General features: G+C 38.1%; 1 protein-coding gene across 6 annotated transcripts in view; it reads left to right on the top strand.

The window, feature by feature from the left end:
* Positions 1–24,970, top strand: part of Musk (muscle associated receptor tyrosine kinase) — a 104,558-nt gene that overhangs the window by 50,565 nt on the left and 29,023 nt on the right. For all 6 annotated transcript variants that reach the window (XM_020173801.2, XM_020173798.2, XM_020173797.2 and 3 more), the window contains 3 exons: positions 4,044–4,168; positions 16,692–16,851; positions 24,887–24,893. In XM_020173801.2, coding sequence (XP_020029390.1) covers positions 4,044–4,168; positions 16,692–16,851; positions 24,887–24,893 — 292 coding nt within the window. The remainder of the gene's footprint in view (positions 1–4,043; positions 4,169–16,691; positions 16,852–24,886; positions 24,894–24,970) is intronic.

Below are 24,970 nucleotides of genomic sequence, written 5' to 3'. Positions count from 1 at the left end.
GAGAGAAAATTCGGGAATAAACATATTGCCTATGTCTATCTTTCATGTTGGAGAGGAACAATAATGTGTGGAAAATGATAGATAAGGTTATATTCCACAAGTGAATTTGATATAAATTTTATATCAAAATAGTAATAAACTTTTTCCAAATTTCAAAGTTAATCTTATATCCATTCTATTAAGAAGTTTACTTGTTTATATAAAAATATCCAATATATATTTTCTTTCATGCAAACAAAATACAAAATGAGGCTATTTGATGCACTTTTTACTGGAAAAGAAACATATTACATTGTTTTAAACTGGCGATCTGAAATGTATTCTCAGTTTGGGGCTACCACTAAAATAATGGGATTTGCTATTAAATTATAACTGTTTATTATTCCAGGTGTATTATTATCCATGGTGATTAGTCTGGCATTTACTTTTAATTGTGACTGGCTTTACTGCTCTCAAATGTTAAATGTGTTGGAATGTCCTTCACTATCCATTCACCTTTCATATTTAGGCCTGGAAACAAATACAGATGGGTAGAAATACTTCGGCTTCATTGCTGATAAAGCTGGATTGAAAAATAAAGCTTTCAATTCCACCTAAAAACTAATAGTAAGATAACTTCTATTTTCTCATCTTTCTCACCCTTTCCCCATGCTTTCCCAATTTCACTCCTCATGGTCAGATAGAGAAGTTCTGACCTGGTGAACTTCCTAGGACACATCAACCCCATTCTCTGCAGATGTGCAGGATAGCCGGGACAGTGGTGGCCCCAAGAGTTTGACATGCCAACCTCTATACAAATTCCTTCCCTCAATCTCACTAGTGAAGTCATTCCCTCATTCATGTGCATAGCAAATATTTACTGAGTACCTACCTTGTACCATGCAGGGCACTAGGACAGATAGAGATATCTAGACACAGGAGTAAAGCAAATCCTGACCTTGTGATGCTTACATTCCAAGGAGATAGATAATAAAAAGCCAAACAAATAAATAAATGAATCAGCATTTATGAAATATTGACAAGTAACGTACACATAAGCATAGGGGGGGTGACAATGAGAAAGCATTATGATAATGAGGCATTCGAATGGAAATACAGAGGACACCTGGAACCCCCTTTTGAGAACAGAGAGAAAGTGAAAGGAAGGGTTGAAGATACTTTCCAATACTGACAAAAGAGGCCCAAGTATTTGATCTCTGGAAGAGAATTGAGTGTAGAGGAGAAACCAGCTACCATGAAATCCCTTGAGTCTTTTTCTTCTCTCAACCCATTACACTTAACAAGGAAATTCATGGTCAGCTATGGTATCGTCCCCCTTAAGGGAGGAGAACAGTGCTGATCAGCACACCACATATCCATCAAGCTACCTGCAACACCAGTGATACTCTTTTCTGTACCATCTTTTCTAGATGGTTCCGCTATGGGGCAGAGTTGTATATTAATGGACTCAGCTCTACATCACAGTGAACTGTGGACCAGGAGTGAACCTTGATTATTCACTATCTCTTGTTACGTTTAGCTGTGTTGCTACATCAGAGGTTTTGTAATGAGCCCAAATGATATTCCAAATAGAGTAATGCCAGCCAAAAGAAAAAGAAAAGCTGTAAATTAGAACAAAATAAACCTTCCCAAATTACTAAATTTCCAAGAAGAATTTAAAGGTCCCAAATTAAATAAAGCGTTTGCCTTTATAAATCTAAGCAGAAGAAATAATCTAAATTTCATTTTTCTCCAATTTTTTCACTTTCTCCATTTTTTTTTATTGTGCTCATCTTCAGCCAGGAGGCTCTTGTTCAGATTCAAGGGTATAGTCAATGTTATTAGAACATGTTTCTAAAACCTGAGATTGAAATGATCCAACTCAAAATCTCCCAGGGATCTTGTTTGCTTCAGATTCTTGGAGGCATTGTGGCCAGAAGATAGTAATTGCAGTAGCTTCTTACTCAAAAACTGTAATACCAACCCCTGCGAGAATTGTTCCAGCCATATGGGGCACATGGTCTCAAATACGTTGTGCAGTCTATGTCTTCCTATTGTTATCAGAAAACATTAAAAAGAAGAGTACTGGGCACACTCATGCTAGAAAGCCAGTCAGTCTGTTTCAGTTGTCAAAAGACCACAACCTGTGAATTTATACTAAGTTGGGAGAACAAGAATTCACAGGGAGGCCAGGAGAGGTGGTATATCCCTGTAATCTCAGCCGAGGCAGCAGGATCAAGATTTGAGACTAGCCTGGGCAAAAGTTAACAAGATTCTCTTAAAAACAAAATAAGAAAGAAAAGGGCTTGGCATGTGATTCAAGTGGTAAAGCATTTGCCCACCATGCATGAGGCCCTGGGTGCAATCCTCTATAGCATAACAACAACAAACGACGAGTGCCACACACTGAATTTGACTGGCATGTCCCTTAAGTCCCTTTCGTTCTGTAAGAGACCATTCTTCTTTTCCCCCATTGTTATTTATTTATTGAGGAAGCTAAATAACTTGCCCTTTTAAATTTGGGTTTGATTGAAATGCATCTTCATGGTAATAACTCTTTTTTTATTTATGTATAAATTGGTAATTAGACCCCAGGACTTACCTAACATCAGGCTCAATTTGGATTTGAGGGGCAGAGTTAGCTGCATTATAAACATTCAATACTTCAAAAAAAAAATCTCTTGTTGCCATTAAGACAACACATTTATTACTTTTCTGTTTTACTGGCTTTTGAGTCCAACATGTACATATCTACAATGTTCTATATTTCATCTCCTAAAGCTCTCAATATCAAAAGATAGGAAGTCAAGTTAATTTAAATTTGCAAAAAGGATCCAGTTGTCAAACAAATCCTATCTTCCTATACCTCCTTAAATTATGGAATCCTTTTAAAGAGGTTTCAACAATCATACCAACTTCTAACACATTCTGGACTTGCTCTGATTGTTCTGCATAACTCTTGTCTAGTTTACACTATTCCCACATGCCTCTGGAATCCAGCCTCCACGAGTTGCAATTGGCTAGAGAAACTGAGTTTTAAAGTACTTAATTGCTTTGTTAAAGCTAATTAATTAATTTCTTAATTGCTTTGTTAATTAATTTGTGTTAATTGAGGCTTCGTACTCTAATGTCTTGTTCTGTGCTTAAATCCTAGAAAATAGGCAAAAGCAAAAAATACCATACTACAAAATAATAAGCAATCAAAGAAATTCCATGGGATTTGAAGTTACAAAGCATGAGGCCAGGTTTCTTACCCAGCACTTTTATTACTTTGGGGAAGTAAATTAAATTAATGGGTAATTTGCTTTTGACAGCTACAAAATAAGAGGAGAACTCTAGCCCATTTCTGAAGTCACTTCCAAATTTAGTAACTGTGATTCTAAGTACTTTACAACTTACTGTACATTTGGGGCCTCGATTCATGCTTTAGTTAAAGGAAAACTGTCATGTCAAAAGAACTTCCTCTTATTTAGTCAGGGGATTCAACCCCAGAAAGAAATATAAATTACAATTTTTCCTGCCCACCTTTTAATCATTATTATGTGACAGATTTCATTTGTCCTCCCACTATGATGCAATTCAATTAGTTCTTTAATTCACTAAAATACTGTCCTGTGCTCACTTTGTTCAGGGGCGTTTGTAAGTACTGAAGATAGCAGTGAGTAAAATGGGCAAAGTTATAGGTTTTAGACAATCTAAGGAGAGAGAGAAATAATAGATAAGTAAAAAATGAGTTAAGAAAGCAGGAAATAAGTAACAAAAATAAAATAGGATGATGAAAAAGTGAATGGGGAAAAGGATAGTGTTTGATGGGTGATTAGGGAAGGTCTTTCTGAGAAAATGTCACCTAAACAGAGTTGAGTGTTATACATAAGAGGAACTTTTCATGTGAAGACATGGGGATGAATGCTTGGAGGCATTGGGAATTGTCCTTAAGACAGAAGGAAACACAGAAGGATTGCCCACAGGGCACTGGGAAGCATGTCTAATTTGCATTTTTTAAGACTGTTCTAGTTTGGCCATCCAATAAGGAGAGTCACTCACCACTTCTGTCTTCCTAACAGTTTTTGCCAGGATCCTGCGTGCTCCTGAATCCCACAATGTCACTTTTGGCTCCTTCGTGACCCTGCGCTGTATAGCAACAGGCATCCCTGTCCCCACCATCAGTTGGATTGAAAATGGAAATGCTGTGAGTGTCATGTGTATTGGAACTTGTTTGGGGAAGACCTATTGATGGTGAATGGTGGGATGGATCACATGTTTGGGGATAGATCTGGTTATCCTGATCTCTGTCATTGGTCTCACTTGCACCATTTTTAGAAACCTTCCAATATCTTTGTCTACTGCCCTAGAAATTGAACTCCAGGACTTTGCCTTTTTTCTTATACAAAGGGGAAGAGTAGAAAACCAAATGCCTTCTTTGTGCTTTTGTGTAAAAGGGAAGTGGTTACAATTCTTTTCCATAAATAAAATAATTTTCATAAAACACATCAGTGATAGTTCACTGCCAAAGGCTATTTTGGTGAAAAGTAACCCAGAATTAGAATCCATGTCTGCAATTCAACATTCTTTTCTTTATTTTTTTATAGTGGTAACAACAGCTAATGTGTATTAGATCATTATTTTGAGCCAGGCCCTGTTCTAAGCACTTTACATGTAAGCATTCATTTATTCATTCTATAAATATGGATTGAGCATCTGAACATCAAGTACTATTCTGGGCCCTGTGGAAACAGGAGCAAACAAACACAGGCAATGTTCCCTGTCTTTAGAGGGCTTTTGTTCTGATGGGGAAGGACAGACAATAAAATAAAACAAAGGAGAGAATATATATTGTGTGTGGATTGTATCTATTGCTATAAAAATAAAATAAAGCTGGAAAATGAGGAACTTTGAGTTTGGAGGAAGATAGAGTTGTGCAAAGCCTTGTTATGACAGACATTTGGGCAAAAATCTAGAGGAGATGAAGGGAAAAACTGTAGGAAGATAACTGGACAGTCTCTGAGATAAAGGTGTACATAGTATATCAGAGGGACAGCAAGGAAGTCAGTGTGGCTGGAGGTGAGTCGACAAAGAACAGAGAGGTAAGGAGTGTGTATAGGCATAGTGAGTCATAAAGGCTTGTGCAGGTCACTGAAACAACTTTGGCTTTTATTTGTGTGAGGTGGGATACTATTTTACATCTGTCACTGTTGTCTGTTTTCCTGCAGACTTTTATTCATTGTGTTCTGCTTCTTTGTATGCCTAGTTATCTTTCATTGCATTGAAAAGAATGTCAGAAACTAATTTGAGGTCTTGTTGAAGGTACGTTTACTTTTCTCCAGAGAGAAAGTTTCCCTGTTTCTGCCAGAAACTAAGTGTTACTATTAATCTTGGACCACCTTAAACCAAGCTTAAGGTTTGAAACTCCTTGGAGATCCCAGAAAACTATAGCATGGGCTGGTAATTCTTTATGTGGACTATTTTGCTTGTAGATCACATGAACATATCCCTGATATCTACTTCCTTGAGATCTTAATGTATCATATCTCTTACTATCATCTTATATGAGCTATAATTTTAGATTTGTCTTCTCATTCATTAAGGCCATCCAAAAGAAAAGGAAAGACTCTTAGGGGAAAGAAAATCTTCTAAGTTTGTTACATCTGTTCAAAGTGGTTTGTTTTCAGAATTTTAATTTTTTTCAGTATAAGAATTAATTTGAAAAAACACATCAATATCTGAAAAGGGAACCTATGTAGGATTATTACTGTCATTATAAACATATTATTACTTATCTATTTATGTTTGGTTTGTACCCAGCTTCTAGTTTCTGAGAATCTTTACAAAGGTTGAGAAAAACATTTTTATTCTTCATTTAATAACTGCTTTTAATGTAGATGTATTTTAAAATCAAAATAGCTTGTCACCAATAATATCTACTTGTTGATGAACATGAACTTTTCATTTAAAATTGCAAAATTTCCCTTATGTTGAAGCATTCTTGCATTCTTTGAAACATTACTTTTTGTGTTATTTCAGTTTACACTATTTTCTCTATTCAAAATTATTGCATCCCTTTAAAAAAAATGGGACTAGCTCTATTCTTTTAGTGGGCTATCACAGTCTGTTCTATAACAACCAACGTTATGTCAGCTTTCTATAACTGACTAGAAAGTTCATATATTTTCCTTTGGTGCAGAGCTTGAGGTGAGGAAGGTGAGCTGCAAATCTCTTAAACTCAATGGCATTTTCCTATACTGTACCCTTGATTATTACTTCTCTCTCCTCTACATTCTCTCCATGTAGCCTCCCATTATATATATATATATATATATATATATCAAAGCTTCTATCTTTCTTTCCTTATGTTTTTCCTGTTTTGTTCTTTTTTGTGTGTGTGGATGGATGAAGGAAGCCCTACTTAACCTGACAACATTTCTCAAGCTGTTATGCCCACCATAATTGCCCCCCTCAGAAAAACTCCAACAGAAAATCTCATTTACAACCTCTGGCTCATGAGCAGATGCCTCAATCTCATGCTACATGTCTACAAACAGATCCCAAAGTCCAAGTACTTTACCGGCTTTCTCTAAGTCCACTCCTACTTTGCCCAGGTATCTGACCTTTGAAATATTCTATGACTTTGTAGGAAAAATATATCCATTCTCCTTTCAGTAGATCGTTTCTCTTTTGTGATGTTTTAGCTACTTATTTGTCTATCAATTCTATTGCATCTCTTTTTATCTTCCAGAAATTGCTGAAAATTTCTACTCCTTTAATTTCGACAGTGCTCCATCTTTCTCTAAGTTTATTTTTCTTAATTTTAGGATTTTTATTTCTTTGTTGAGTATTATTTGTTTATCTGTGGAGACTTACTTGTTGAGATTTCATGTGGAAAAAGGTTAAAGATGTGTGAGATTATCATTATTGTAACTCAAATGTTGAACAAACCTGACTTGCACCTAGTACAAGAATGAGTTCTTTCACCACCATTGAAGCTTGCATTAAGCAAGCTCTGTGATTTTCCTGGACACTGTTATATGATTGTAAGACACTAACATCATACCACTTTAGTGATTTTAAGTGTGTAGATCTAGGTTAAAACCAAGGCATCACAGGTGAGACTTCTTTCTTCTTTGTATTACTGTGGTCATGCTACTTACACACACACAAGTGGGCTGGTTCTTTGCTCATGCTACTAATTCTTCCCTTATTTTCTAGTTCCTGTTTATCACTCCTGAAGGGTTGGGGTGGGAGGAAGGGTGGAGCAGTAATTAGAGCTGGAGAGTTCTCATTTAACCTACACTTTTCTCATTTCATGTTATGCCCTCTACACCTGCCAGGCATGCAGAGCTGACATAGTCATGGTTCTTCAGTGATCAGGGAACACCCAAGGCAACACCAGGGAGGCATTTTCCTCAGGCTGGACATCTTCTACGCAGTCCCCATTTTGTTAAGTTGATGGGAAGTTCTGTCGGAGGCCATTCATCCCCCCAAATGTTCTCTTGGGTAACTGAGAGAGACTCCTAATCAGATCTTCTATTCCACCTTTGTGTCTGCAAACTCAGAGAGCTCACCACATTAAATGGAACTGCCTCCTCTTGGTTCCTTCCATGAGAGCTGCCAGTCAGCCTGACTCTGCCTTTAGATATTTGTCCCTCATGTTTCCAAATTACAGATGTGTTGGAGCTGCCAAGACCACACTCATGTTTGATGATTCACTAGAAGGATTCACAGAACACAGACAAGTCGTTAGGGCTTCAGGTTATTATAGGGAAAGGATACTGATAAAAACCAGTAAAGGGGAGTCAGTTTCCCTCACCCAGTGAAGTCACACAGACACCACATAATCTTCCCAGCAGTGAAGTGGACCAGTATTTATGAAGTACGACTGACCAGGGAAGTTCACCTTAGCTCTGGTGTCCAGAGTTGTTACCAGGAGTCCACTATGTAGACAACGAGTGCTTACATGACTGATCCTAGCTGGTCCCCAGATCCTCCAGGGGTCAAACTCATACAGTTTCCCAGGTGAACAAAATGAGATACTCACCACAATTCACATTGTTAGTATAGACTATCAGGATGGCCTAAGATCTCAGGGATGCAATGACACTTCGGTCAGGCAAGATACTCCAATGGGACCAGGTCATCTCACAGAAGCCAGTCAAAGGATACTGCTTTCATTTTAATGTGCAGAATTTTAGTACCTAAATCCAGCCAAATTAACTCTTTAGTCTTTTATTGCATAATACCAGACAAATGTCAACTCTTCAGCTGGTTCCATTAATGGCACTCTCTCATGCCCAAAGGGATGCAGTGCATGTCCAAATCAGTCCTTTGGATAGGATATAGATGACATTCTTTTTAGTTTGTTTGTTTGTTTTCTGGTGATGGGATGGAAGCCAAGGTCTCATGCATGCTAGGCAAGTTCTTTGCCTCTGAGCACACCTCTACCCCAAGGATGACTCTCAGCATGATTAACCAACCCAAACCTTGACAAGTCCTCTAACTAGTGAGTAGCTATTTTCACTTTCCATCTCCTACAGGATAGTCTCTCTCCAACTTTTTGCTATCTTGGTTCAAGTTAACATATGCAATCACACTACAATACATTAACAGTATTTAAAATGCAAAGAAGTGTCCCAAATTATGTTTTAATACAAGTATTGCCAACAAAAAAATGGGGGTCTATTTTTCTTTTAGGCAGACAAAATCTTTGTGTATGATTCAAATCATACTAAGTTTTATTTCTACCCAGTCTGAACACGGTTCTCCATGGACTTGAACTATTGCATGACCTCTCCATGTTCTCTTCTCCAGGATTACATGGTTATATTAGTCTGCTAGCCTGCCATGACAGAACAGCACAGGTGGGGTGGCTTAGGCAACAGAAATTGATTTTCTCACAGATCTAAAGCCTGAAAGTTTGTGACCAACCTTAGTTGGAAGGGTTGGTTTCTGGTAAGACCTCTTTTGCTGGCTTGCAGATAGCTCCATCTGGTCATCTCACTGTGTCTTCAGATGGCCTTTTCATTGTGTTTATGTGCTCCTGGTGTTTTGTCTTAAGTCCCTAAAATCTCACTGTGTTTTTTCATAATATATTTTTTATACCTATTGTGTGTGAGTGTGTGTGTGTGTGTGTGTGTGTGTGTGTGTGTGTCTGTTTCTGGGGATTCAACCCAGGGCCTTGCACATGCTAGGCAAGTACTCTACCATTGAGTGCTCCTGAATGGTTCTTTTTCCTCTTTTTTAGACTGTTGTACAGTGTTTTTGTCTAAACTAAATACCAGCAACTAAAACAAGGACAAACAGTCTGCAAAACAAAACAAAGCATTGGACACAGACGAGACTTTAAGCAGGAACTTATTCTCTTGTTCATGTGTGGCACACCATAGGCTTAGAAACATACTGCAGTGTCCAAGAAGGGTAACCTGGAAGCCTCATCATAAGTTAACTTATATACTATTTTTAAATAAAGTTAAACAAGCTAAGTTTCAAAATGATAGAAGGGAGGAGGATTCAAAGACTGGGAATAAAGCTGCTCAGATCTCTCCTCTTGTTTAAAGACATCTCAACGTGAGTGAACATAAAGGCTATGATACTAAGCCAGACACAGGAAAATGCTGCACCGTCTCACTTCTATGCAGAATCTAGACTGACTAAACTCATAGAAGCACAGAGTAGACTGTGACAGCCAGGGTATGGATGGTGGAGGAAACAGGTAGGTGTTGGGTACAAAGTTTCAGTTATGCAAAGTGAGTAAATTCTGGGGATCCAAGGTGCAGAATGGTAACCATAGTTAACAATATTGTATAGTATACTTGAAATTTGAAACTTGAAATTTTCTAAGAGGAGAAGTTGAAAGTACTCTCATCACACACACAACAGGCAATTTGAAAATGATGGATAGGTTAACTAGCTTGCATATAGTGATTGTAATGTATGCATACATCAAAATATCGATGTGTACACCTCCAATGTAAGCAATTTCCATCTGCACTAAACTAAAAAAAGTCAAAAATTTTAATTATGAAGAAGAAGATCCCAAGAGGTAATGCCCTGCCCTACACTTGCACCTCACCCTACCTCACCCCTGTAATTCAGTCCTAAGACTGATTGCCTGTTGCCCTGAAAGATGAGAACTAGAACACAGTGCACAGGAAAAGGAAAAGGGAAGGAGAAAGAAGGTGTGGAAAACAAAGCATGTCAGTATGAGAAATTTTTGTGGATGTTGTTAAACAGGAAAAGATGCCAAGTTCTATGACTAACCTAGTAACAAATAATGTTGTCTGCTTTTACTAATTATTTGTTTATTCATCTATCTATCTATCTATCTATCTATCTATCTATCTATCATCTATCTATCTATCTGCAGTACTGGGGATTAAAACCTAGGGCCTTGCCTTTGCTGGGTGAGGATTCTATCACTTGAGCCACACCCATAGTCCTTTTTTTGTATGTTGTTTTTGAGACAGGGTCCTGGTAACTTTCCCTAGGCTCCCCTTGAATTCTCCATCCTCCTGCCTCTACCTCTCAAGTTGTTGGGATTATGGATTTCTACCATCATACCTAGATCACTGTTCTTGTTTTGCTGAAGGTTATTTTTTTTCATTTTCTGATACTTAAAACCATTCTTCTCATAATTTGTTACTAAGATTGGCTCATCTTATCTGTCTGTCCTCTATCCCTTCAGAATATAGTGTACAAGCAAATGAATGTCAATTCATCAGCTGATAGCTCATTCCTGTGGGAATGGGAAATGGATGGACAAAGGACTTACATGGTTAACGTCCCACTTAAGCTAATGTGATTTTGGGGGACGCCCAGTTACCACACAAACATTGATTTTGTCATGTCTACAATGACATGTTGTCAGGTGGCTGTCAAAGATGATCTTTAACATGACATTATAACTAATAGTCTCTTATCTGGTTAAGTTACAATAAAGTATCTTATAGTCTCTGTTCTTTTTTTTACCACTCTAATTAAATTTCAAGTGTCAGTTGAAACTACATCCTTTTTTGGTAATGTGTTCTGTGACTCTTCCACAGAAGCTATCCTGTGTTAAGATTTTCAAGGTAGTATAAAGATGTCCTAATGAAATCAATGGGACTAATTTGTTATCCTAGGTGAACACAGTAATGTAACCTAATCCAGCACAACAATAAAAAAATGGAAATTTGTATGCTTTTGGAAAATTCAGTGTTTTCAAAAGGCTCACAAGTTTAGAACCAGAAGATATATGATTTTTCTCTGCGATGGTTCAAGAATAATAAAAGGGTAGAATAGTTGGAGTTTGACTTTATTAAGAATGCAACCTAATCATTTAAAGTGTGACTCATGAAAAGTTAAAGGCAAAATAGATTTTGCCTCTGATTTTAAAACAGGAATAAAATAGACTAATAGTGACTTTTCCCCAGGAAGAAGGCAAACATACATCCACAGTTCTTCTGGTTGGAGAATGTGGGCTGCCCTTACAGCCAAGTTCTTGGTAATACTACCCAAGTCCAAAATGAAATAGAGATGCCTTTGCCTGTGCTGATGTAAATCACCAGAAATGGAGACAATTTCAGGCATGAGATGTGGCAAAAGTAGCAAATTAGAAAATCCATTGAGGAAAATCTAGAGGACCCTATTTTGAGACTGAACAAAGACTAATGCAGAGCTTGGAGACACTTGGCACAGAATAAAACAGCTTGAACTGTTGCTCTTCACTAACTGGAATTCAGCTAAAACTACCTTCCTAAATGCTACTGAGTCCACAGCACTAAAAGATGGGAAAGGTCCCTTCTCCCTCTCTGTACACATGCCAATAAACTAAAACTCTGAAGTTAGAGCCAAAGACCTGGAGGAAGTCAAGCATCACACCTGAAAGTGATTAAGAAATGATTTCTGCCCTTCCCGTAAAGACGACATTCATTTTTCATGGAAATTTGTAATCAGAGGTGAATTTCAGAATCACGAGTGCTGTCCCTTTTCTTTTACAGTATTGGACAAAGTAATTTGATGTGGCTAAGGCAGAGCTTACTTTTTAAAAAGAAAATCTTTGCATTTTTTTATAACCAGATTTTCTTAAATTTACAATGATAACATCCCTGTTATTTAGGCATTCAACAAAAAAATTTAGAAAAATTGTATGTTTCTCTTGTTTTGTCCAATAAACATAATTCTGAAATATTTTAATTTATTAGAAGAATTTTGTTAAAAAATAGGAAAATAATCTATGTTGAAGATTGTCTTTTTTAATATTCTTAAAGGGAAACCTATCTATATTTCATGCAGATTTTTTAAAGGCCATATTTTTGGCTTGAAGTATGTAAGCTTTGGAGTCATTGTATCTTACTAGCTGACAAACCAAAATAACTACTTGGTCTTTTTGGACCAAGTCAGCAGCCATTTTGAAAGAAGCCAATATTTATGGCTATTAATCAGAAACAATATAGAATTGTCTCTCATTTGTTGTCCTGATTCTATGATGCAGAGGCAGACATTACTACAACTAGGTGAACATGAGCCTTACTGGACCACACCCTAACCATTCCACATGGTATTCCCAGCCAGCTGGAACCATCTGCAAGATGGGGCCATTGAGACCAGAATACCTTTCAGAGGTCATCCTGTGCTAAGATCAAATCATGAAGTCACTGTATTGCCTATAACTGTGGGTAGAGTCTCATGAGACAACATTACTGGTGTATTAATGATAAAGAAAATATATTCCATAGGTCTATACTGTTTTTCTACCTTCAAAGAGCTTTTAAACCAGGCACTGATGGTTCAGGCCTATAATCCTAGCTACTTAGAACACAGAGATCAGGACACCCACAGTTCCAAGCCAGCCTTGGGTAAACAGTTCTCAAGACCCTATCTTAAAAATATCCACCCCCCAAAAAGGCTGGCTGTGTGGCTCAAGTGATAGAATGCCTGCCTAGCAAGTACAAGGCCCTGAGTTCAAACTACAGTGCCACCAAAAAAAAAGAAAGGTTTTTATACACATTATCTCAGGTGTGAATTGTTATACCTATCTGATAGAATTCCTTTTGTCCTGCCTACTTTAAAAATATTTTATTATTTTTAAATGTACAAATTTAAGGTGTACAGCATCATGTTTTGGTATACATGTACTCAGCAAAATGATTACTGTAGTCAAGCAAATTAACATATTCGTCTCCTGACAAAGTCACACCCTGCCCAGAGCAAGGCTTATCTGGCTTCTTTAAGGTCAGTGTACATAACTGACTTGATAAAACTAATGTGGTAACTGTAAATACCAGGTACAGTCACTTCAAGTAAGCATAGTCAACCATGGGGTGTTGGTTCCAGGGCCCCTCATGGATAACAAAATTCTTCAAGGCTCAAGTGCTCTATATAAAATGGTGTAGTATTTTGCATATAACCTATCCACATCCTCTAGTATGTTCTAAATCATCTAATGATTGCTTGTAATACCAAATACAAGGTAAATGCTGTATAAACACTTGTTGTAATGTTTTGTTTAGGTAAAATGACAAGAAAAAATTGTTGAGTTGAACATAGTTTTTTTAATATTTTTGATCCACATTGGTTAAATCCACAGATACACACCCACATGTTTGGAAGGCCAGTTGTACTCTGTATTCCATAGGCATACCTTGGTAAAATCTGACAGTAATAACCCAAACTCATCCCTTTGATCTTATAAACCTGGGAGAGGGGAAGATCCAAATGGAGGACAGAGGGTTGTTTTTATTTTTAGATCATCAAAAATTCTAAACTGTTGGTCAAGATGATCCATGAAGAAAGAAAAACAAATTCAAACTATGACTAACAAGCCCTGCTGTGCATGAGTCACCAACTCAAAATCAAGCAAGGCCTCTGGACACAGGAGGAAAAGCATTCAGGAGCCACGTGGTAATCCAGCAGTGAGCTCTGTAATGTGTTGGTCTCTTTATGAAACTATTTCAACACCTGGATGAAGTCCAGAAGAGAGGTCAGGCAGCTTAAAAATTCCTTCTCTTTCTTATGAAGGATGTTTTCGGTGACCTTGAGGAGGTATTTAGGAATGACTTGCTTAGGTGTGAACATGGAAATAGTGGGAGTCTAGACAGCGTTTGGGGGATTACTTGTTTCTAAATTGTCTCCAAGTCATTACACAGTCCTGCTTCTTGAAGGAGGAAACCAGTTTTGTAAAGAAGGGAAACATCTGTCCTATAGATTTCACTTATATAAACTGGAAAGGGATCATCTTTATAAGCAAAATATAAAACACAAAATAGCATAAAGCATGTCAATTAAACATAGAGATTGCAGTCTTTTGTTTTGTTTTGTTTTCCTCATTGCTGCTTTTGTATTAAAATTCAGGGAAAGTCCAAAATTACATTTGAACTTGTTCACTCTCTAGATCCAATGGGGACACCCTTTCCACAAGATGTTGCACTTCTAATAAATATAATGATGAATTCATTTGGAATTCCCAACTGAGTGTATGTATCTTAAGGATATTTTTCTCTCTGCTTTGTCAATTTCCCATAGAGACTGGACTGCTTATCTGGGGAAAATGCCACAATACTTGATCTGACCTGGGAAGTTTCCCCAGTTAAGGTAAATTGATGCTCCCAAAACCTATTTTTCATCATAGTGAGTGAGACTAGCAATGAGGGCAGAGGATAAAAAAGACAAAGAAGCTAATTGGACAAACTCTTGCCTAAATGCTGCAGAAAGTGCTTGATGCCTGGGACGGCCAGCCACTTGGCAGCTTGGAAGATTGCTGGTCTCACCTCAGAACTTGCATCCCCCTCACTACCCTTTCATACAAAACAATAGGATGACTGGCTCCAAACTTCTCCTTCTCAGCCACATTCTGAGGACTCTTTTCTAAGGCAGCCAAAGTCAGGTCACCAAGGTCCCCACTTCTACTCATATAAAATAAGGCTAAGGCACCATGGGCTGATTCCTTAATTGCCATTGCACACAAATTTCTCTCAACCTAGCACCATTTTCCCTCACATAAGTAGTGAAAATTAATAATGATTGAAAAAATGGTATAGTGCTCAAGAAAACAGTGATGTAAGAAACACCATTCCAAAAAGTGGCACATCTTCACAGTGACATTTGTCAGACATTTATTTTGTTCATGGTTGGTCAATTTGATGAGGTTATTGCGTTAGTTAGTTCTCCATTGCCATGACAAAATATTTAAGAAAATCACCTTAGAAGGAGGAAAGCTTTATTTTGGTGTATAGTTTAGATGCTTCATCCCATGGTCACTTGACCCATTGTTTTCAGCCTGTGACAGCAGTTGGGAGTATGTGATGGAGGAGGCTGCTCATCTCATGGAAGCCAGGAAGCAGAGAGAGAGGAAGGGACCAGAATCCCAATATAGCTATTAAGGGCATGTCTCAATAACATAACTTCTACTATCTCGTATTGTTTCCAACACCTCCTAATAGCATCACAGGCTAGTGACCAAACCCTTAACACACGAGATGTTGGGGAACATATCAGATCCAAAGTATAACAGTTATTGTTGTTGTTCTTGTTTTTATGTATGTATGTATGTATGTATTTATTATTTATAGAGAAAGTGTTTTGTAGCCCAGGTTGGCCTTGAACTCACTTTGTAGCCCGTGTTGGCTGGCCTCTAACTCATGATCATTCAATCTCAGTTTCCTGAAGTGCTGAGACTATAGATGTGCATCACCATGTTCAGCTTGTTCTTATTTTCTAATGACTCCTCATTTGTCTTCTCCTCCAGGACTAGGGAACATTTGCAATGAATAAAAGCACAGGCTTTAGTGTCAGACCAACTATGATGCACATTTTAACTCTGTAGCATAAGAGAATATGCAGGGCACTATCTTTACTGTACAGCTGTAATGATGGTGACTGGTGAACAAACTCAAGATCCTTGAGGGCATTGGCTTTTTTTGGTTTAAATAGTCCAGCATTATTCCTGGCATGCCTCAAACACAGCCTTGGCTGCACAAACATTTTTCTTGGTAGCCATCTATCTGTCTGATATGCATTTATGGAGAACTGATAGGGTGTAATGAAAGTAAGTCCCAATGTCTAAGATGCCTTATTCTTAGCTGTCTCTATCTTCAGGACACAGAGGACACTTTTTGGAGCATCCACAAAGGATAACTTTCCTACCCCACATTAGTCATCTGCTACTGTATAATGAATCAGCCCAAAGTTTAGTGGCTTAAAACAATAACCATTTATGCATGGTCACAAGTCTGTGGGCCGACCGGATAGTTTTGTTGATTTGGGCCAGGATTACCTAACCTTGACTGGTCTGTCCTATGATTGGCAGCTTGACTGAGTACTGGTTGGTCCAGAAGAGGCTTCTGAACCATTAATGGCTGTTATGGGCTCCTTCTTAGTGCAATGAGGATAAATGGACCATGTGTGTTTTATCCTCTAGCAAGCTAACTCTGACTTGTTCAGGAGACCACAGACTCTAAAAGTAAAAAAAAAAAAAAAAAAGAGTCTCACAATGTGCCAGAAATTTCCAAGTCTCTACTCAGTCATCTCAAAACACACAACAAGCTAATGTGAATTGCCTCTTGAGGGAAGAGCTACAAGGTCACATCGAAAGGGCATGGACACTGGAATGGAAAATTTGGGGCTATTTTTGTGATCCTTTTCCATGTGCCTTTTGATCATAATCCTAATGTGCTTCCTTTCTAATCTACTAGTTGTTTAAGGAATCCATGACCTAGTTCTTTTATTTTACCCTACTCCATCAGGTTTCTTCTGGGTCCATTCAAGAGAGTGTGAAAGACCGAGTGATTGACTCAAGACTGCAGCTGTTTATCACCAAGCCAGGACTCTATACATGCATAGCTACCAATAAGCATGGAGAGAAGTTCAGTACTGCAAAGGCAGCAGCCACCATCAGTATAGCAGGTAGGATGGCCCTGGATCTTTGCATTGCTCCAGGAGAGGGGACAATTAGCACTATTCTGCAATATCTGGCACTGGGCAAGATCTCCTTTTCTTTTCTCTCTTACTCTAGTGCTCTTTGGGCTATTTTTTCCTTCATGGGGATACTCCAGAGGTGACCTAAATATGGATTTTTGGATGATTTGTTGCCTCTAAAGCTAAATCTTCAAATACTTGCCCAAGTGATGGGTAGCAACTTAGAGGAGCTCATTTCTTTCTGTCTCTTTCTTTCTTTTCTTTCCTCCTTTCTTATTTCCTCATCCCTTTTTCCTCCTCTCTCCCTTTTCTTTCCTTCTATGCTTCCTTCCTTCCTTTTCTTTCAGTCCTTCCTTTCTTCCCTTTCTTGCTTTCTCTGGGTTAACTGAACTTCCCAAGGCCCCAAAGCATAAGTTGGCAGACATTTAACATAGTTGAGCCAATTTCTGCATGTCTATTTCTTGAGGGCATTCTCACCTATGAGCCTGACTCTTGTGGTTTTTTGCTCTCTTGTCTTATGCAAGCAACAGCAGAGCTTGCAGGTATTTTCAAGGAAAAGGGCTGATACATGTGTTTCTAGGATATCTGTGTGTGTTATAAAGGTTTATTTTTAAAATTTAATGTTCCAAAGGCTTCTGAGAACATTTATGGAATTCCTAGAGGTGGAAATGACTCCTCTGGCATCAGGAAATGCCAGGCGTGTCATAGTCATAGCAGGTCTACTGTCTAAGGATCAGCCAAGATGTGCTTGGCCTGACATGTAATGCAAGCACTGGAAGGATATGTGCCCAGGGTCAGCATCCAGAGCCTGCTGCTTCTTATTACAGTGAGAATTCTTTTATCTTCCCTGATGGGGAATTTTCCAGTAATATACATGATTTTAACATCTGTGGTTTTTATTATGAAATGAATAGAGGCCACAGAGAAATATTTGGGGAGAACAGGACAAGGTTGGCTCTCTGGGGGATGCCCTTGAAGGGATGAGAAGACTCCAAAACTAAGTTTCTCTCTACCATCTCTTTGAGGAGCATATCTGACATCATATTGGGAAATTATTTCTTCTAGAGAATGACAAGACTGTTAAAAGTAAATTCAACTAAATTTAACAAATAATAATAATTACTACTTACATTTCACTTTGCTGTTTATAAAGCACTTTTGCATGCATTGATTAAATATACTGGACACAGGCCATTGTGTTGGGTAGGGTAAGGAATGGAAAGTTATCAGATGGATCTTGCTTTCCAGGGACTATCAATCTAGAAGGGAAGTCAGTCAGTCACATACTTTATGGCACACACTACTTTTAATTGCAGAAACATAGACAAAGTACAACAGCAGAGTGAGGGAGGGAGAGTTTAAGAGAATCAGGAGGGAGATAGATACCATCTGAACAGAAGATGTAGGTATAAGATAAATAGGTTGAAGTATGTTCAGCAAGCAGCAAGTCAGCTGGCTAGAGCATGCTGGAGACTGGAGTGAGGTTTGAAATGTAGGCTCTAGCTAGTTTATGAAGAGCCTGAGTACATATAATGGTTTCTCCCATCAATGAGAAGTCATTTCTTAATTATTTCAGAGAAAACAAGTGCTATGGTCAGATATATCCTTTAGCAAAGTAACAGGTGGAAGGTATCAAGAAGTTGGTAGGTATGGCAAGCTGTTAGGAGACTCTTCCCTGGATCTAGAAAAGTAAAGTCACGAAGGTCTGAGCAACAGCAACGGTAATGGGTTGCTGAGAGAGGAGGAGGGGTGTCTGGACCTACCAGGGTATAGATAAGATTGGCAAATGCTTAAATGTGCAGTGGGTCAAGATGTGTTTGAGATTTTTAAGGAAGGTGTGTAGTCCAAACAATAAATGAAGCAAAACATACGCACATGAGAAGTCCCAGGAGTAATAAAATGCTCAGACTTTCTGATACCTTTGAATTACCTAGTCTAATCTCACTGTCTTTGTTTTATTTTATATTTATCAAGAACTACCGTTAAATCAATCTATATCTATGTAATTTATCTACATATAACATACATATATAACATATATGTGTGTATGTGTACGTATACATACATATTCATTGTGTAGAGAAAGAAAGACTGACAGAGAGAGCACATTTACACATAAACACCGACATCCAAATAGATAATCTGATTTGAGTTAGTTTAACCTATGCCTCTACCGAAAAGAAAGGGATAATTATTGTTACCAATCTTAAGACAATCTTATTTCTGGTAATATGGAGTTCAGGGGAGGACAAGACCTGTTCTTGTCAGTTAGACCTACCGGATTCCTCATGAAGATCCCTCCAGAATCCCTGAGGGAGCTACCTCCAAAGCCTGGGTGCTCCCTGACCAATACTCCAGGGACGTGAGGCCCTCTGATGAAAGAGCAATCCTTTGAGACACTTTAATTTAGGAGTGTTTCCAACAAAAATGGTCTTACATTGCCCAGATCTCTGGGAGTTTGGGTGGGATGCCTGCTTTCTCTAGGTCTGCTTTCAGCCCCTCTCTCCTGTAACCTCCAGGGGGTCTTCCAGAGGTCCTGAGCTTCAATCAGACATGGCACCTCCTTTCACCATTCTGCCAGTGCTTCTTATTCCAGACTCTGCTGTTTCTCATTTCAGTCATCTCCATCCTCCCCTCATGTTCTGTGATCAACAAGCCCTGTCACAGCCCTGTGTTTCACTTGGAAGCTTTTCCTTTGTCTGTTTATTTACTCACCCCAGCAGGAAAACTGGAAATGGAGAGCTGGTGTAGTGTTTGGGATTACATCTAATGATATTTCTAGGGTTTGAAGGACAACAGAAAGGAAAGATTAGCCTTCATTTTCCCAGCACATGTGTGTGCACAAATCCCTGTGCATTGTTTGAGAAAGTCGATATCCTTTTTTCTGAGTCATTTACATTTGCTGTCACCAAAAGAAGGCAAAAACTTTGAAACCTCTCCCTACGAACCAGGAAGCTGCATTCCCCCTCCAGTCACAATCCCAAAAGGCTTAAGTTGCCATTTAAATTCTCTAGGATGCCTGGTATTTAGTCAGATGCCTGGTTCTCTTTGTCACCAGAACCAGCAAGATAGCCAGTGCTCGCTGTAATAAACATTGTCCTAGATCAACCCGAGGCCAGCAAAGTGGACACAGGGGTTCAGAAGAGGAAAAATACATGACTTTATTTCTATTTTCAGTGCTACTAAAACATCCTTCACCAGACAGTGAGGTCCAGTTCTGAGTGCTGGTATTCAATCTTAGAATACAGGGATGAGTCTATGCTCACATCCATTCTCTCTTGGTAGCCATTCCCCATTCTACCAGCATGTCTGCCATACCCGATGGCAGCATCTGGGACTTCTGATCTCTAAATTTGCATCTCAAGTGAGTATACATAGCACCATCAAAAATGGGTGATAGGAAAACATCTGATGTGATGATATTGGAGCAACCCACCAAAAATGGATCATACAGTTCTATGTCCCATATTTCAAAGGGAATGATGGCTTAAACTATTACAGAAAAAAGTAGAACATTGAATTCTATAACATAGTTCACATATATGATTCAATATACTCCCATGTTATCAGCTCTATCTCATGTCTGATAGTCATCCCATGTTATTCCGACAGGGGAGACAATTTCCAGTTGCACAATTCCTTTTCCCACTCAGTGCTTTAATCAACAAAACAGGCACCCTGCCTTGACATTTCATGGTGACTTTATCTGATTTTAAAGTAACTAGAAGTGTTTTGTTTTTATTTTTAACAAAAGGGGAAAGAATAAATGAGCAACAGCCAGTAGCCACACTAAATTGCTACCAGATGTGCTATAGTTAGGCATAAAAGGTAAGCAATCTTTTATAACTAGGCAGCTTTCCTGTATTAGAGTAGACATATGTTTCAGAAGAGGGCCAAAGTTTTACTGACTTTTCCAGGTAATTTTAAAGATATTATAAATATTAGTGACTGTTGGAATTTTTTAGAAACTAAAAAAAAATGTAATTTTGAAATAAATTTATTCATTAAGTTTATTAATTTATTTGTCTTAAATTGCTCTGGTCCCTTCCCTGACATCTGTTCACCCACTATCAGAAGAATAGAAGGGAGGGAAGGAGGGAGGGAGGGAGGGAGAAAGGAAGGACAGAAGGAAGGAAGAAAGGAAGGAAGAAAGGAAGGAAGGAAGGAAGGAATCTTGATTAGAGAAATTTCTATAAGAAACATATGGAAACCCAATGATTTCTTGATTTTCTTAAGAGTCTAGAGACTACCAATCACTGTTAAATTAGCTTCATTTGCCTTTGTTTACTTGTCCTTGAAACAGTCTATCTAAACATCCTATCTTTTTCCAGGTACCGTGGCTGAATTCTCTTTGCATTGGTTCATCTTCGTGCTCTTGAATTCTCCTTTTACATCTTAAGTTGAAGACTTTTTTATATATGTGACCTTAGCTCCCTCATGTTTCAATAAGTCTTCCTGCTCAGCTGCTATTAGAATTTTCCTTTACTCCTCTAAATTATGTTCTGTATTCTCTGGAAGAACTTCATAATGTCTCCTTCCATCTGTTCTGTCTGCACAATGAGAGAACTGCCATGAGGTTTGGGCCATGTAGGTATCAATTTCCTCAGAGTTCCACAGTAACATAGAGCTCTGTTCATCCTATTTCAAATGTGTTGGTCGTTTTGATTTAAGGAATCCTTGCAGGCCTCTCCTGTAGCTCAGTAAAATTTAAATTCTAAGTCTAAGTTAAAATTTTTGGACAGCATTATTAATAGCTCTTAGATATCAAAATTATAATCTTATAGCTCAACCTGCCTATTTCAACGAAAGGGAGATGACTTACTGTATTTTATTTTTTCAGAATGGAAATAATTATTAAATATATGATATTGATTTAGCTATCACCCAGTGACTCCTCTGGTGATTAGAGTCCTGCAAATCTTGGACATATGTTGACATTTCCTTATAGTCACTTAGGAGTCTGTAGGTTCTTATTTCTGAACATAGTTGGGGATGTATCACAAAGGAATCCGCAGCTTCTGTCCTTAAGCTAAGCTTAACCTACATGGGGCTACATTTTGGAGCTAATTATTGGCTAAAACCATGATCTGTATTAAAAGTGCTTTTATAAGTCCATTGTGGATGACATAACAACTTTGAATGATTTGAACTCAATAGGAACGAGAGAGGTAACAAAAACCCAAGACTACATGTGTGATCATACATTGAATAATTTAAACCTGACAACTACAGAGAGGAAATGGTGTTATTTTTCTCCAACATTGGGGACCTAGGGGCCATACTTTCTAGAATCTTCTTATCCCTCTAGGGATTAAATCCATTATAAAATTTTAATTAGATGTTATAATTCCCAAGTAATCTTTACATATTGAAAACCACAAGCAGATGTATTTTAAAACTCTACTCTCTCATCCAATTTAAACATCATCTGCTTCACTCTGCCCATTGTCAGCCAGGTTGTCGCTGAGGAAAATGAAATATGGTCTGCTGCTGTTCTTCACCCTGCCCTTCTCCCTTCTTCCTTTTCTGTTCTTCTGGCACACTGAAGGAAAAGAGGATTTGTAAGGAAGGGGGAAAATGTCCTTTCTTGACAAGAAATACTTTAGTTCTTTCTCTGTTGATTGTGCCAGCTTCTCTGACTAATAATAATAATTCTAGCAATTATAAATTACATTCTTATTGACAGTAGTGTGTGTGTTGGGGGGGGTTGTGAGTGTGTGTGTGTGAATTTACTGAATCACACATCTTGATGAGATGGGATCTTTCGTATCTTCATTTTGCAGATGAGGAAACTGAAGGTAGGCAGGTGCCCAAGCCTGCATAGCTAATAAATGGCAGATCGAGATTAAAACCCAGTAGGTGCAGTGTCCAGGCTTGTAATGCCTTGATGGTTTGTTCATACTTCTGTGCTGCAATTATCTAACTGCTGACTCTCTCATGGGTCATATGAGTCCCCCGGAGAGTCCTTCAGAGGCCAACACGTCACACGTTACTCTCATGTGAAGGATTTCACATAATCCACAGCCCTTGATCTTGGTCTCTAGTGAGGCAGCCTGCAGTTTATTGTTCCTGGGGTTCTTTTGTTTGGTGGCCAGCCTTCTGGGTAACCTAGCAACCTTCCATAGTGTGCCGAGGAGCATCACTGCTAGACACTACCTCTCTGCCCTCAGGCTTTAATGGTTGTACTTCTTTTTAGAACGTAATATTATTTTTTAAAAAACAAAGGAAAAATTCTTTCATCAGCTTTGGGATAGTCTAATTCTTAGACAGTTGAAAGTGCTCCATTAAACATTTTGTAATCATGTGCACAAAAGTTATCCAAGAGGAGACTATCTAGAGAACGAATTCATCTCCTTGACTACTGTTTTTACTGAGATGCCCTCCCACCTTCATTTGAAGGCTAAGAACAAAAGCTGTTTGCCTGACTACAGGGTCTACTTAATGAACAAAGGAAGTCATGATCATGTCCTTTTGGACATTCCAAAGAAATGTTCCAAGTCATGTGTGTATGTGTTTATGTATGTGTTTACACATTTCTTGAAATCACTTACCTTAGATATTGGGAGATTTGACTGGCCAACACCAGTAAAAAAAAAAATCAAATGAGTATATTGGGATCCTGGCTGTGAATGGTTGCAATGAAAATGCCAGCATTTTGATGAGACAAATACCAACCATTTTTAATAGTCTAATTCAACCATAATCTAAAACCAATTCCCTCAACTCAATTTGCCTAATTTGTTAACCTAATGACTACTGTGTCTAATGCTTAAAATTTAAAAATGAAACCTTTTCCAGATAACATGACTGAATATTTATGACTTATTTTTGAATTGTTAATACTCACTTTATCACCAAGATTGTTATATATCATTGTGAGTCTTTTCCCATTTTACTTAATTTTGAACACTTATAGCATTACTTAGCCAATTTGCCAAAAACAACTATCTCCTTACATTTTTGTAGGAAAACAACTTTGGTTATTTTTTGAGTCCATAAGAACTTTAAAAACACACACTCAAGGTTACAAAAACTGTGTTGTTACCAGCCTCTGCAAATGTCCAGTGAGTAATCAGAAATACACTCATTGTATTTAGAGGAAACTGACTTCACCAAGAAAAGAATAGTAGCCAAATGAATCTAAAAATCTCATGTTTTAAATAAGGAGTGGACTTTGACATTGAGAGAAATTCTAATAGGCAAATTGGTTTTAGACAAAGCATATGTTTCACTTTTATAATGGTAAAGCACTTAGTAAAGAGTAAGAAGTTTTAAATTTCCCCTACTAAAAGAAGACAAGATAATTCAAAACTGCTGGTCATTGTCCACCCTTCCAAGAGCTCTCCTGCCATGAGAGAGCCTGAGCTGGGCCTTTCCTGTTGAGAGTCACATAACTCTCCAGAGGAGAGCCACTGTCTCCTCAGAGCCTTGAGGCTTTTCCTCCTCTGTGGGCACAGTTCGTTGCATAATTTTCAGGGTTCACTACAAAATAAGAATGTTCAAAAAAAAAAAAAACCCACCGTGTTAAGACAGTAACAACTGAGCACTAAACCAACCATTGGGCCCTTCTGAGCACAGGACCCCGTGTGACTGACTGTCCAAGTCACACATGCATAAAGCCAGCCTGACCTGCAGGGAAAACAGTTTTTTAACTTCTCTTCTATGCACTCCCCTCCTGTGCCTTCTTTCTTAACTGCCACCTCTTGGTTTTTTTAAGGCAAAATTCCCCGATGGATATGGAGAAAAATTCTAAGCTAAGGCATTGTCTTGGACTGATGATGGTTATGGCTACCCTCATGTGAAAAGATTACAGTTCCTGGGACAAAATTCACTTACTCTCTTCTCTAAGTCTTCCTGTTAATGCAGTATCCTACTAGAAGCCGAGAACTTTAAAAAAATCTTCTTAGAGATTAATGGTATCAAAACCATCTCTTCCAAACCACAAGATGAAAATGTACTAACTTTCTTTTTTTCTTCCCCTTTTAATTTGATTTTCCATGGGAACTTCCTTTCCTGCTAATAGAATGGAGGTAAGAAACTATTATACCAATGTTTTGTGTTGTTCCTGTTTTTATTTGACACAACATTGACACTGTCTGCTATTTGC

Source organism: Castor canadensis, chromosome 13 (assembly GCF_047511655.1).
Source record: "Castor canadensis chromosome 13, mCasCan1.hap1v2, whole genome shotgun sequence".
NCBI lineage: Eukaryota > Metazoa > Chordata > Mammalia > Rodentia > Castoridae > Castor > Castor canadensis.
The sequence above is the reverse complement of the archived record's forward strand: the minus strand, read 5'-3'. Positions and strand labels throughout refer to the sequence as shown.